Raw genomic sequence first — 14,579 nt, 5'->3', positions numbered from 1 at the left:
GGAGGAGGTTTTGTGTAAAGCCCCTATTTTACACACTGGGGATTTGACCTCTATCTCCACTCTCATTAATATGGGTGGCCTATTGCTCTTATATAAAAGAAAAGGGGGAGATGTAAGGAGCCGCCTTCACATTTGCCATTACAAGATGGCGCTGATGGCACTGACACCCGGCACTGACACACGTGTTCTAAGTAGTAAACAAGCAAGCTGCGCATGTGCCGGGGTAGCTTTCCACCCCATGTGCTCTGCCTTTCCCGTGACGACAACTCCGGCTGATGGGCTGCAGCCAATCAGGGAGTGACACGTCCGAGGCGGAGGACAGTCCTCCATAAAAGGGAGGGGGCTCCGCCATCTCTCTCTCTCTCTGGCTCTCTCTCTGGCTCCTTTCTCCACTGGCTCCTAATGGGGTAAGCAATAAAGTTTGTGCTGCAGAAGATTCCGGTTGCCCTGAGCGTGTTCTTACCAGGGGAACACAAAAGCGCGGGCAATAGATTGGAAAAGGATCTTTACCTATCCTAAATCAGATAGGGGACTAATATCCAATATATATAAAGAACTCAAGAAGGTGGACTCCAGAAAATCAAATAACCCCATTAAAAAATGGGGCTCAGAACTGAACAAAGAATTCTCACCTGAGGAATACTGAATGGCAGAGAAGCACCGGAAAAAATGTTCAACATCCTTAATTATCAGGGAAATGCAACTCAAAACAACCCTGAGATTCCACCTCACACCAGTCAGAATGGCTAAGATGAAAAATTCAGGTGTCAGCAGATGCTGGCAAGGATGTGGAGAAAGAGGAACACTCCTCCATTGTTGGTGGGATTGCAAGCTTGTACAACCACTCTGGAAATCAGTTTAGCAGTTCCTCAGAAAATTGGACATAATACTACCAGAGGATTGAGCAATACCTCTCCTGGGCATATACCCCAGAGCTCTTGACTCTAGCTGCATGTGTATCAAAAGATGGCCTAGTCGGCCATCCCTGGAAAGAGAGGCCCACTGGACTTGCAAACTTTATATGCCCCAGTACAGGGGAAAGCCAGGGCCAAAAATTGGAAGTGGGTGGGTAGGGGAGTAGGGGGCAGAGGTGTATTGGGGACTTTTTGGATAGCATTGGAATGAGGAAAATACCTAATAAAAAAATTAATCCTAAAAAATAATCAAAACTAATTAAGCTTAGTGCTCATAAGATTCAGTGCACATAGAGTGTAGACCCTAAAAAAGCAAGCGTGGGATTGGAGTGCAGCTTTGCCGTAGTGGGCTTGACCTGCACTTTGCAGCTCTGGATTCAACTGGTAGAAATGCAAAGGGAAAAGGGAGATTCACATGAATATCCTGCCTGTGTATAGTATTTAAATAGACGATAAAATAAAATTCAGACTCTTAAGTCTGAATCTGAGTCCTTATTTATTTTTAGGGGCTGTGGAGATGGGCAGGTTATGAGTGTAGGCTGCTCTTGTAGAGAACCAGGATTCAGTTTTTAGCACCCATATGGCCAGCTCATGCCTGCCTGTAACTGGAGTTACAGGCTCTCTGTTGCCCTCCTCTGACCTCCAAGGACACTGCTCACCAAGCCATGCAAAGTACACTAATTCAACCTTGTTTTCTCAGCCATTAGGCCACCTCAAGGGATTCTGGGAAATTGCAAAGACAAGCGTTTGCTATTTGTCCAAAAGTCGGGGGGGCTACACTAACTCCCTACCATGGAGCAGGGAGTGTCCTTAATGTGTAATGGTGGATCTGTTGTGGAATCAAAAGCTTTCATATCTCCATGTTGTATCAACAGGTTCTAATCACAATGTTTGTGAATAAGTAAAAAGTACAGATAGTATGCAGCATTAATAACCTCTCAGGGAAAGGACTTCAAATGGGCCACTATCGGCTTGCAATTTTAAACAATATGCTTAATTTTCTTCACCAACATTGGAATGGGAGTGTACACCCCATCAATAGACTTACTCTCCACAGACTCAGGTGCAAAAAGAGCCCAGATGCTTCCAAACTGTAGGTATCTGCATGCATTCCTCTGCAGTACAGCTGTATGCAGCCATCAACACAGGAAGCTTGGTTGTAGATGTCACAGATCAAAGCCATCCTTCAAATGCAGTTTCTTCTGGTTCTTGAGAACCGGCAAAAGGCTTATGACTGGGATGGTAGACATTTCTGGAAAAATACTCCTGTCATTTATATGTGTCCACCTCATCTGTAGAAGGTTCTGGATGCTTTTCCTTCAGGTCTACAAGAGAGAAGACACCCTAGTTCTTTAGTATTTGAGAATTATAAGACCATAAATTTATACGTCTGATGTAAATATTCGAAATGACTGTTCATTTTGTCAAATGACTTTAAAGAGTCTGTTGAACATTCTTGTTCCTGAAAACAGAGTTGAGTGTTGCTTGCATGGCTATGTATGTATTAGGTGTGTGGAAGAGTTCTATAAAGGAATACACAGAAATGAATGTACTTGTTAAGGTGGTGAAGTTATGAATTGTGGGGTTTTTATGTTTTTATTTAATTTTATATTACTTTTACAATAGAACTTTAAATGTTATTATCATCTGGAAAATGTTATTGTGTTATTAAAATGTAAGTTTTTTTTTTTCTGACACAGGGTTTCTCTGTGTAGCCCTGGCTGTCCTGTAACTCACTCTGTTGATCAGGCTGGCCTCCAACTCAGAAATCTGCCTGCCTCTGCCTCCCAAGTGCTGGGATTAAAGGTGTATACCACCACTGCCCGGCAAAAAATGTAAGTTTTAACAATCAAAAAAAAAGAACATTTTCTTATAATTTTGTTTAAATTATTCGCTATGCTTTGATGTAGGTTTATTGTCTTCTTCTATTTCTATTATTCATAGATTTGGTCTTTTCTAGTGTCTCAGATTTACAAGGTGCTTTATGCTTACATTTTTCTAGATTTACCTTTTTTTTTTTTCTTGATTGACATGACCATTCTCTGTACCTTGTTATCAATGCCTAGATTCTCCCTTCAATCTTTTGTACTTTGTTGTTGAGGATCACCTCTAAAGTTTTTTTTTAACTTCCTAAGTTTTTATTAACAGTTTTATTTTAGTTTGGGTTTTCTTTAGTGATTCTATTTCTATTTTATGTCTCCAAGTGTTTTTATTATTTCATTTCACTGTGTGTGTTTTTACAGATTTAATTAAGGACTATATTTATATCCTCTTTAAGGTCCTTGAACATAGAGATAATTGCAGTTTCAATGTTCTTGACTCATGCTAATTATATTGGATTTCTAAGAACCTACAGATTTTTATTAGGGTTCTTAAGTCCTCATATAGGTACAATGTCTTACCTGTTTATATAATATGTTCTGGTGTGTGTTTGTGTGTGTGTGTGTGTGTGTGTGTGTGTGTGTGTGTGTGTGTGTGTGTGTTAATATCTACACATCTGGAATTAGAATGATTGAGGTTTATCTAGGTGTTAATATCTGGTCTTGTCTTGTTGGATGAGCATTTCATTCTTTTGTTGCTCTTGACCTCTCAAGATCTTAAGCAAGTGTAGGAACTCTGGAATCCCTGGTAGAGGGCTTCTGCAAGTCACTTACTGGAAGAAGAGAATAGAAATGACTGAAGAGAATAGACTGAGAGAAGTTGAGAAAAAGCGTGAGATATCGAGTTCATATAGGATGGGTCCCCAGAGTGATGATGCAGTAAAAGGAGGGGCTTCAAAAGTGTGCTGCAGTAGGACAAAGAGTATTCTGGAGAAACAAGGATGAAATAACTAATAGTCCCCTAAATCTGTACAGAGAGGTACAATCACCAGTGAATGGAGTCAGAGGAACACCTGCAAGCAGGTTGCTACAGGGCTGTGTCTGAGACAGATAGTAAAAGAGGATAGTGAACATCTCCTACCTGAGTCCCAGCCAAGTGTTGCCACAGGGGTCCCTTGTAGAAAGTATTTCTGGATATTATCAGCTGACACAAAAGAATGATGATGACCTAGAAGGGAAAGTTTAGAGGGTCCAAGGAAAAGAGCTAATTGGGTCTGAACCAAGAGGCAGAATCCCTGGGGAATGAAGGTAGAGTGGGGTTGGAGGCACATGTGAGTAGGCTGCTACTGTGTTGAGGGTGAGACAGAACAAATCTCAGCTGAGGATAGAAAAGAGTGAAAATTACCTACCTGAGACCCAGAACAGTGGCTACTGGTAGTCTCTGGTAGAAAGTGTTTCTGGATATCAGTAATGAACACAACAGAATGCAGATGGGTAGTAGAAAATAAAAAAACTGAGCAGGTCCAAGGGAAGCTAAGCTAATTTCATGCCAGCCCTGATTTCTTTTCTAGGCACATAGACCTGTAAAGTTCTCTCTTAGTTCTCATTTCATTCTATCCCACTAAGTAATATATGAAGGTAGACCTATTAGAATAATCCCTGACTTCTCAATGGAGACTAAAAACCATGATGTGGTTCCATTTTTATTCTACTTTACAAAAGTTTTAATTTTTTTATTTCTTCAAGGACTCATTGTTTGATAGTGTGTTTAATCTCCATGGTATATGTTCCAGAGTTCCTCTTGCTGTTGATCTGTATTCTTATTATGATCACACAAAAGTAAAAGAATTATTTTATCCTTTTCTATATTAATTAGGCTTGTTTTATTACTTACTTTTCTATTGCTGAGATAAAATGTATGACCATGGCAACATATAAATGTGAGTTTTAGCTTTTGGGGCCGCAGACATCCGGCACCCTCCCAGCCGGAGGACAGGGGTCGCGCCCTGCACGGGAGCCCTCTGCCTCAGGAGAAGGAAGCTCCATCTTGGATCCGGGACTCCGCCGAACTTAGGAACTCAGTCTGCACATGTGAGAGTGTGCACCACAGAGGCTGACAGCTTCTGTGACCTGCCAAAGCAACACAGCATCCGGGAAAGGTCCTGTTTTGGGCCTTCATCTTCGGCCAGGAGGAGGTCCAAACACCAGATATCTGTGCACCTTCCCTGTAAGAGGAGAACTTGTCATCAGAGACTGCTCTAACCACTGAAACTCAGAGGAGAGAGACTGTCTCCCAGGTCTGCTGATAGACGGTAATCAGAATCACCAGAAGAACAATCTCTAAACAGAGACAACTATAACAACCCCAGAGATTACCAGATGGCGAAAGGTAAACGTAAGAATCTTGCTAACAGAAACCAAGACCACTCACCATCATCAGAACCCAGCACTCCCACTTTGTCCAGTCCAGGTCACCCCAACACACCTGAAAAGCTAGACCGGGATTTAAAAGCAAATCTCATGATGATGGTAGAGGATCAAGAAGGACTTTAATAACTCACTTAAAGAATTACAGGAGAACATTGCTAAAGAGTTACAAGTACTTAAAGAAAAACAGGATAACACAATCAAACAGGTAGAAGTCCTTAAAGAAAAACAGGAAAACATATCCAAACAGATGATGGAAATGAAAAAAACCATACTAGACCTAAAAAGGGAAGTAGACACAATAAAGAAAACCCAAAATGAGGCAACACTGGAGATAGAAACCCTAAGAAAGAAATCTGGAACCATAGATGCGAACATCAGCAACAGAATACAAGAGATGGAAGAGAGAATCTCAGGTGCAGAAGATTCCATAGAGAACATCGGCACAACAATCAAGGAAAATGGAAAATGCAAAAAGATCCTAACTCAAAACGTCCAGGAAATCCAGGACACAAGGAGAAGACCAAACCTACGGATAATAGGAGTGGATGACAATGAAGATTTTCAACTCAAAGGACCAGCAAACATCTTCAACAAAATTATAGAAGAAAACTTCCCAAATCTAAAGAAAGAGATGCCCATGAACATACAAGAAGCCTACAGAACTCCAAATAGACTGGACCAGAAAAGAAATACCTCCCGACACATAATAATCAGAGCAACAAATGCTCTAAATAAAGATAGAATACTAAAAGCAGTAAGAGAAAAAGGCCAAGTAACATATAAAGGCAAGCCTATCAGAATTACACCAGATTTTTCAACAGAGACTATGAAAGCCAGAAGAGCCTGGACAGATGTTATACAGACACTAAAAGAACACAAATTCCAGCCCAGGCTACTATACCCAGCCAAACTCTCAATTAACATAGATGGAGAAACCAAAGTATTCCACGACAAAACCAAATTCACACATTATCTCTCCACGAATCCAGCCCTTCAAAGGATAATAACAGAAAAAAAAAAAAAAAAAACAAATCAAGGATGGGAACCAAGCCCTAGAAAAAACAAGAAGGTAATCCCTCAACAAACCTAAAAGAAGACAGCCACAAGAACAGAATTCCAGCTTTAACAACAAAAATATCAGGAAGCAACAATTACTTTTCCTTAATATCTCTTAATATCAACGGACTCAACTCGCCAATTAAAAGATATAGACTGACAAACTGGCTACACAAACAAGACCCAACATTTTGCTGCTTACAGGAAACTCATCTCATTGAAAAAGATAGACACTACCTCAGAATGAAAGGCTGGAAAACAATTTTCCAAGCAAATGGTATGAAGAAACAAGCTGGAGTAGCCATTCTAATATCTGATAAGATTGACTTCCAACCCAAAGTCATGAAAAAAGACAGGGAGGGGCACTTCATACTCATCAAAGGTAAAATCCTCCAAGAGGAACTATCAATCCTGAATACCTCTGCTCCAAATACAAAGGCAGCCACAATCATTAAAGAAACTTTAGTAAATCTCAAAGCACACACTGCCCCTCATACAATAATAGTGGGAGACTTCAACACACCACTTTCACCAATGGACAGATCATGGAAACAGAAACTAAACAGGGACATAGTGAAACTAACAGAAGTTATGAATCAAATGGATCTGGCAGATATCTACAGAACATTCTATCCTAAAACAAAAAGATAGACCTTCTTCTCAGCACTTCATGGTACCTTCTCCAAAATTGACCACATAATTGGTCACAAAACAAGCTTCAACAGATACAAAAAGATAATATTAATTATCAGACCGTCAAAGAAGATCTAATCCCAGTTCTTCACAAACTATTCCACAAAATAGAAAGAGAAGGTACTCTACCCAACTCATTCTATGAAGCCACAATTACTCTGATACCTAAACCACAAAAAGACCCAACAAAGACAGAGAACTTCAGACCAATTTCCCTTATGAATATCGATGCAAAAATCCTCAATAAAGTTCTAGCTAACAGAATCAAAGAACACATCAAAACAATCATCCATCCTGACCAAGTAGGTTTCATCCCAGGGATGCAAGGATGGTTCAATATACGGAAATTAATCAACGTAATCCAGTATATAAACAAACTCAAAGACAAAAACCACATGATCATCTTGTTAGATGCAGAGAAAGCATTTGACAAGATCCAACACCCATTCATGATAAAAGTCTTGGAAAGATCAGGAATTCAAGGCCCATACCTAAACATGATAAAAGCGATCTACAGTAAACCAGTAGCCAACATCAAAGTAAATGGTGAGAAGCTGGAAGAAATCCCACTAAAATCAGGGACTAGACAAGGCTGTCCACTCTCTCCCTACCTATTCAACATTGTACTTGAAGTCCTAGCCAGAGCAATTAGACAACAAAAGGAGATCAAGGGGATACAAATTGGAAAAGAAGAAGTCAAAATATAATTTATTGCAGATGATATGATAGTATATATAAGTGACCCTAAAAGTTCCACCAGAGAACTCCTAAGCCTGATAAACAGCTTCAATGAAGTAGCTGGATATAAAATTAACTCAAGCAAGTCAATGGCCTTTCTGTACACAAAGGATAAACAGGCTGAGAAAGAAATTAGGGAAACAACACCCTTCTCAATAATCACAAACAATATAAAATACCTTGGCGTGACTCTAACTAAGGAAGTGAAAGATCTGTATGACAAGAACTTCAAGTCTCTGAAGAAAGAAATTAAAGAAGATCTCAGAAGATGGAAAGATCTCCCATGCTCATGGATTGGCAGGATCAACATTGTAAAAATGGCTATCTTGCCAAAAGCAATCTACAGATTCAATGCTATCTCCATCAAAATTCCAACTCAATTCTTCAATGAATTAGAAAGTGCAATCTGCAAATTCATCTGGAATAACAAAAAACATAGGATAGCAAAAACTCTTCTCAAGGATAAAAGAACCTCTGGTGGAATCACCATGCCGGACCTAAAGCATTACTACAGAGCAATTGTGATAAAAAACCGTGTGGTACTGGTATAGTGACAAAAAGGTAGACCAATGGAATAGAATTGAAGACCCAGAAATGAACCCATACACCTACGGTCACTTGATCTTCGACAAGGGAGCTAAAACCATCCAGTCGAAGAAAGACAACATTTTCAACAAATGGTGCTGGCACAACTGGTTGTTAACATGTAGAAGAATGCGAATCGATCCATTCCTATCTCCTTGTACTAAGGTCAAGTCTAAGTGGATCAAGGAACTTCACATAAAACCAGAGACACTGAAACTTATAGAGGAGAAAGTGGGGAAAAGCCTAGAAGATATGGGCACAGGGGAAAAATTCTTCAATAGAACAGCAATGGCTTGCGCTGTAAGATCGAGAATTGACAAGTGGGACCTCATGAAACTGCAAAGCTTCTGCAAGGCAAAAGACACCATCAATAAGACAAAAAACCACCAACAGATTGGGAAAGGATCTTTACCTATCATAAATCAGATAAGGGCCTAATATCCAATATATATAAGGAACTCAAGAAGGTGGACTCCAGAAAATCAAATAACCCCATTAAAAAATGGGGCTCAGAACTGAACAAAGAATTCTCACCTGAGGAATACCGAATGGCAGAGCAGCACCTGAAAAAATGTTCAACATCCTTAATCATCAGGAAAATGCAACTCAAAACAACCCTGAGATTCCACCTCACACCAGTCAGAATGGCTAAGATCAAAAATTCAGGTGTCAGCAGATGCTGGCGAGGATGTGGAGAAAGAGGAACACTCCTCCATTGTTGATGGGATTGCAAGCTTGTACAACCACTCTGGAAATCAGTCTGGCGGTTCCTCAGAAAATTGGACATAGTACTACCGGAGGATCCAGCAATACCTCTCCTGGGCATATATCCAGAAGATGTTCCAACCGGTAAGAAGGACACATGCTCCACTATGTTCATAGCAGCCTTATTTATAATAGCCAGAATCTGGAAAGAACCCAGATGCCCCTCAACAGAGGAATGGATACAGAAATTATGGTACATTTACACAATGGAGTACTACTCAGCTATTAAAAAGAATGAATTTATGAAATTCCTAGCCAAATGGATGGACCTGGAGGGCATCATCTTGAGTGAGGTAACACAATCACAAAGGGACTCACACAATATGTATTCACTGATAAGTGGATATTAGCCCAAAACTTAGGATACCCAAGATATAAGATACAATTTGCTAAACGCATGAAACTCAAGAAGAATGGAGACCAAAGTGTGGACACTATGCCCCTTCTTAGAATTGGGAACAAAACACCCATGGAAGGAGTTACAGAGACAAAGTTTGGAGCTGTAATGAAAGGATGGACCATCTAGAGACAGCCATATCCAGGGATCCATCCCATAATCAGTTTCCAAACGCTGACACCATTGCATACACTAGCAAGATTTTGCTGAAAGGACCCAAATATAGCTGTCTCTTGTGAGACGATGCTGGGGCCTAGCAAACACAGGAGTGGATGTTCACAGTCAGCTATTGGATGTATCACAGGGCTCCCAATGGAGAAGCTAGAGAAAGTACCCAAGGAGCTAAAGGGATCTGCAACCCTACAGTTGGAACAACATGATGAACTAACCAGTACCCCGGAGCTCTTGTCTCTAGCTGCATATGTATCGAAAGACGGCCTAGTCAGCCATCAATGGAAAGAGAGGCCCATTGGACTTGCAAACTTTATATGCCCCAATATAGGGGAATGCCAGGGCCAACAGAATGGGAATGGGTGGGTAGGGAAGGGGGGGGTATGGGGGACTTTTGGGATTGCATTGGAAATGTAATTGAGGAAAATATGTAATAAAAAATATTAAAATTTTTTTTAAAAAGTGAGTTTTAATTTGACTTATGGTTTCACAGGGTTAGAGACTACGATGATAGTGCTAAGGCATATCGGCAGGAATACCTAGGAGCTCACCTCACAAACTACAAGCAGGAAGCAGGAAGCACACTAGGAATGGCTTGAGTCTTTAGAAATCTAAAAGCCACACTCACCCAGTGACATAACTTCTCCAAAAAGGCATAACCTCCTAATCCTTCCCAAAAAGTTCCACCAACTACAGAAACAAGTATTCAAACATAAAATACTTTGGAACATCCTCATCAAATCCCTCTCCTTGGAACTCGAGGAACTATGCTGAAGAGGATGCAAAAAGAAACACACACAATGCTATGGTGATTTTCTACAGGTTATTTTTTTAATTGGTTGGTTGTTTTTTGTTTTGGGGGGTTGGTTTTTGGGGTTTGGGTTTTGTATGTTTAGTTTGTGTTTCATATTGCTTTATTTGGGCATTTTTATCCTGCTGGTCTTTTGCTTGTATATTGTAGTTTCATATTTTGTGCCTTTTTAGTTTGTGTGTGTATGTGTGTGTGTCATGCTTTTTCTTTTTTTATTTTATAATACTCTTTTATTTGATTAAAGAATTTGCCTTCATTGTATACATTGAAATGTTATATTCCCTGTGCAGTTTACAAGGTTAGAAAATGTCTCTTGTTTTAAATATTACCCCAAAAGTAATTTCAGAGAGAAAGTCTTTGTGAAATTTAACATGACTTTAAAAACCATAGGGGTGAACAACTCTGAAATACAAATGGATTAATAAGATTTCTTTTCTGTTTTACTACATGGAAGACTCCTTATTCCAGTCCTCTTCTTCAGAAATCCTCACATGAAAAACCTTGACTATTTTTTAGTCGTTTTTTTTTTTTTTTCTTATTTGTTTTCTAAAGAAACTGAGAAAGAAGGCATAGAGTTCAGTCAGTAGGAAGGTAAAGGTGATCTGGAAGGAGATAGGGAGGGGAAACCATGACCAAAATGTTATCTTCCAATTAATCATGTTTAAAGAGTACATGTAGGAATAGGTTTCTCCTATTCACTGCATGGACCCTATGGATTGAAGTCAAGACATCAGATTTGTAGCAAATCATTTTGCCTACTGAGCCTCTCATTAGACATGGAAATGTTTCTGGTCGAGGTTCTCTGAATATAAGTCTGTAATTTGTACAAAAGCTTCACTTCTTTCTGCTTTTTTGTCTAGATTCTAAATCATGTCTCTTTTTCCAGTTCTAGAAATTGAAACAATTCTCTTTTATTTCCAGTAAGTATAATGACTATGTGTGAACTGGAATGTTACTTTTAGTTCTCATACTGAAAATACTAATATAAACAAATCAATAAACAAAGTTGACTTCATTGTTCTGTCACAATGGTGGAGGAGGTTTATAACGAAAAACCATGAGTAGCTGAGTAGGAGACCATCTCACATAGGAATCACGCTTTATTTAGACTTTGAAAAACATCACTGGATATGGAAAATGAGGTCAAAGCCTGCATTGTGGTACACAGCTATAATCCTAGGACTTGGAATATGAAAGCAGAGAAAAAAGATCTTTGCAAGGTCATCCTTGGCTAGAGAATGAGTTTGAGGCTAGCCAGGGCCACATGAGGCAGTGTCTCAAAGACAGAAAAAAGAGTAAAGACAACTGAATGAATTCATACGTCTTGATACATCTCCAGTTTGTTCTTTATTAGAACATGTGAGAATGAAACAGCTTTTACTTACATATTTTTGACAATTCTCATTCCTAACAGAACATTTCTCAGAGCAAGTTTCATGTCCTTGTTACGAAGGCTATAAATCAGAGGATTAAAGAGAGGAGTCATTACAGAGTATACAAGTGTAAGGATCTTCTGCATCAAAATTGGAATGCCATATGTAGGACTCACATACATTACCATTACTGTCCCATAGAAAAGTGACACCACAACTAAATGGGAACCACAGGTAGAGAAGGCCTTTCGTCGGCCAGCTGCAGAAGGAACCTGAAAAACAGCCCTGAGCAACAAAATATAGGACCGAAGAATGTATGCTATAGTGAAAAAGAGGACAAAGGAACTTTGGGCATAAAAAATAAATTCAGTAATAGGAGCTGGGGCACAGGACAAAGCCATCAATGGGTCCATGTCACAGAGGAAGTGATCAATGATATTAGAACCACAGAAGGGAAGTTGGGAAATGGAGAAGATAGGGATTGGGTACCCAAGGAATCCAATGAGCCAACATGAGGATACCAGAATGCAACAAAGCCTCCTTGTCATGATGGTAGGGTAATGTAATGGGCGGCAAATGGCCAGGTACCTATCATAAGCCATTACTGCCAGGAAGAGACATTCGGTTGTACCCAGTGAAAAGAAGAAATAAAACTGCAGGAAGCACCCTGAAAAGGAGATGGCCTTGGTCTTAGACAGAATGTTGGCTAGTATGTTGGGAATAGTGGAGGAAACATACCAGATTTCAAGAAAGGCAAAATTTCCCAGGAGGAAGTACATGGGGGTATGTAGACGGGAGTCACATCTTACTGCACAGATGATGGCTCCGTTTCCCAACAAGGTCAAGACATAAAACACCAAAAACAACACGAAGAGGAAAATCTGTATCTTCCAGGAACCAGGAAATCCCAAGAGTACAAATTCAGTTACATGTGCTGCTGATCTGTTCATGGTATCTAAATTTCTTCGGGGAAAAAGAGACATGAGTTTAATCCCAATTCCCTTACTTTCAATATGAACAAAGTGTCAAACTTAAGTTCTACAAGGAAAGACAAGAGTATTCTGAAAGCAGATGGAACCAATCCAATATTATTTTGAATTGAGTGCATTTCTATACCAATGATATAACCTCTTTCTTTTCTCCTTCTTGATCCTCCTGAAATAGGAGTCAAAGGCAATCTAGATAATCAGAGATAGCTATGGTGAAGAACACTGTCTAGACACAAATAGCCCCAATTAGCCCTACATTACGATTCCACAGCACTAACCTGTATCCTATAGCGCTTATAGAATCTATAACCTTTCAGGAAATGCATCAGTCGATTGCCAATTCTGGAGCCAGGAAGAATAGAGTCATCTTCTGCCTTTACTTCTTCACCCGATCATTCATCTTTAATGACATAAACACCCATAGGTCCTGGTGCTTGAAAAGTTTTTCACCTATAGCCCCCTCTCATCTGCATGTATTTCTCATCCTTCACTATCTAAGAAATTTCCTGTTGAGTGTTCTTCCTCTTGAGTTTGTTAGCTGCACTGATCTTAGTGAAACACAATTCTGAGTTAATGGAATGTACTAACTGTTTGGGCTACATATTTAGTATTCTACAAACTACACCAAGAACTTTGAGTATCGATGCCAACCAGCTCTTTCTCCTCTATCTTCATAAATTGTGATATCATTCCTCAAATGTCTCCTGAGCATAGGTGTAATTTAAAAGCAACTTGTAAAGCAGCTAGCCTTAAAACTGATCATATGGATCTTCTTGGCTACCTCTGATCAATTGTGGGCCTCCTGCACATGGTTCTTTCTCCAATTCATCTCCAGTTGGGAGTGATGCTCAAGGACTCACAGATCCTGGCTGACACTATATCTTGGTGGGTGACTGAAGGTCTTACATCAGGACCCAGATCCAAATAGTTTCTATAAAGATCTCCCCACTCTTTAAGCACTGTCCTCTTGTAGAGGAAACATGCTGCAGACTCGAAGGAGATCTATTCTCTTAGTACCCTGAGTAAGCTAGGATGGAATCTGAGTGCTTGGAGCTTTTTTCTGTCTGTGGTAAAAGAGTGGACATTCATGAAAGGGGTAGATTCCTTCCACTTCCCTTCTCCAGCAACAGATAAGGAGCCTGGGAATTGGATTCTCAAAGTGCAGACAAGCTGTCCTTGTTGCTCAAGACTCAAGCTGTCCTTGTTGCCTGATATGATAATAGGAAATGGAGAATATGTCAGGCCCTACCCATAGGATTTAGACATCTCACAGTTCTCCCTCTCTCCAAGCACTCTGCTCCAATATAAGCATGACCTCCTTTTTCACACTCCCTCCCTATGCCTTCCTGTCACTCACAACACTGCTTTACTTAATTCTCAGCACAAAAAACAGATAAAGGCTATCATCCTCAATGGAACAATTTCATAAAAATTAAATCTCTTTATTGTAAGAAACAGGCAAAAACCTCACAAGAGTAGATTAAGGTAGCCACTCAAAGACATAACATTCTTGCTCTGTTCTAAACTTGGTCCATCTTAGTTAAAATGGACATTTTGAAGCCATAGAGGTTCACTTAAGGATTCAAACTTTCACTATCAATTATACTTTTATACACTTATCTACCACAAAAAAAGAAAACTGTGACAAATAGAACCTAAAAAACATAATTAGGTTTATGGTCTCCTTTTCACCTGATGTATCGTTCCCTATTGTCTACAATTGCTCTATCTTATTCTTCTAATTTTTGTATTATACCCACACAGTTGTTTACAGGTACACACACACACAATCATAATAATGACTTGGACTTTTGTGTTTGTTTTTTTTTAGAAAACT

At 39.6% G+C, this 14,579-nt stretch overlaps 1 protein-coding gene across 1 annotated transcript; it reads right to left on the bottom strand.

The window, feature by feature from the left end:
* Positions 1-11,761: 11,761 nt before the first annotated feature.
* LOC147001798 (olfactory receptor 11H4-like) lies at positions 11,762-12,736 on the bottom strand. Its single transcript, XM_085828959.1, has one exon. It carries the CDS (start codon positions 12,734-12,736, stop codon positions 11,762-11,764), a length of 975 nt encoding a protein of 324 aa, XP_085685085.1.
* Positions 12,737-14,579: the final 1,843 nt, after the last annotated feature.

This window comes from Mus caroli, unplaced genomic scaffold (assembly GCF_978045245.1).
Source record: "Mus caroli unplaced genomic scaffold, Mus_caroli_1 scaffold_12, whole genome shotgun sequence".
NCBI lineage: Eukaryota > Metazoa > Chordata > Mammalia > Rodentia > Muridae > Mus > Mus caroli.
Note: the sequence above shows the minus strand (reverse complement) of the source record. Positions and strands in the feature narration are given on the sequence as shown.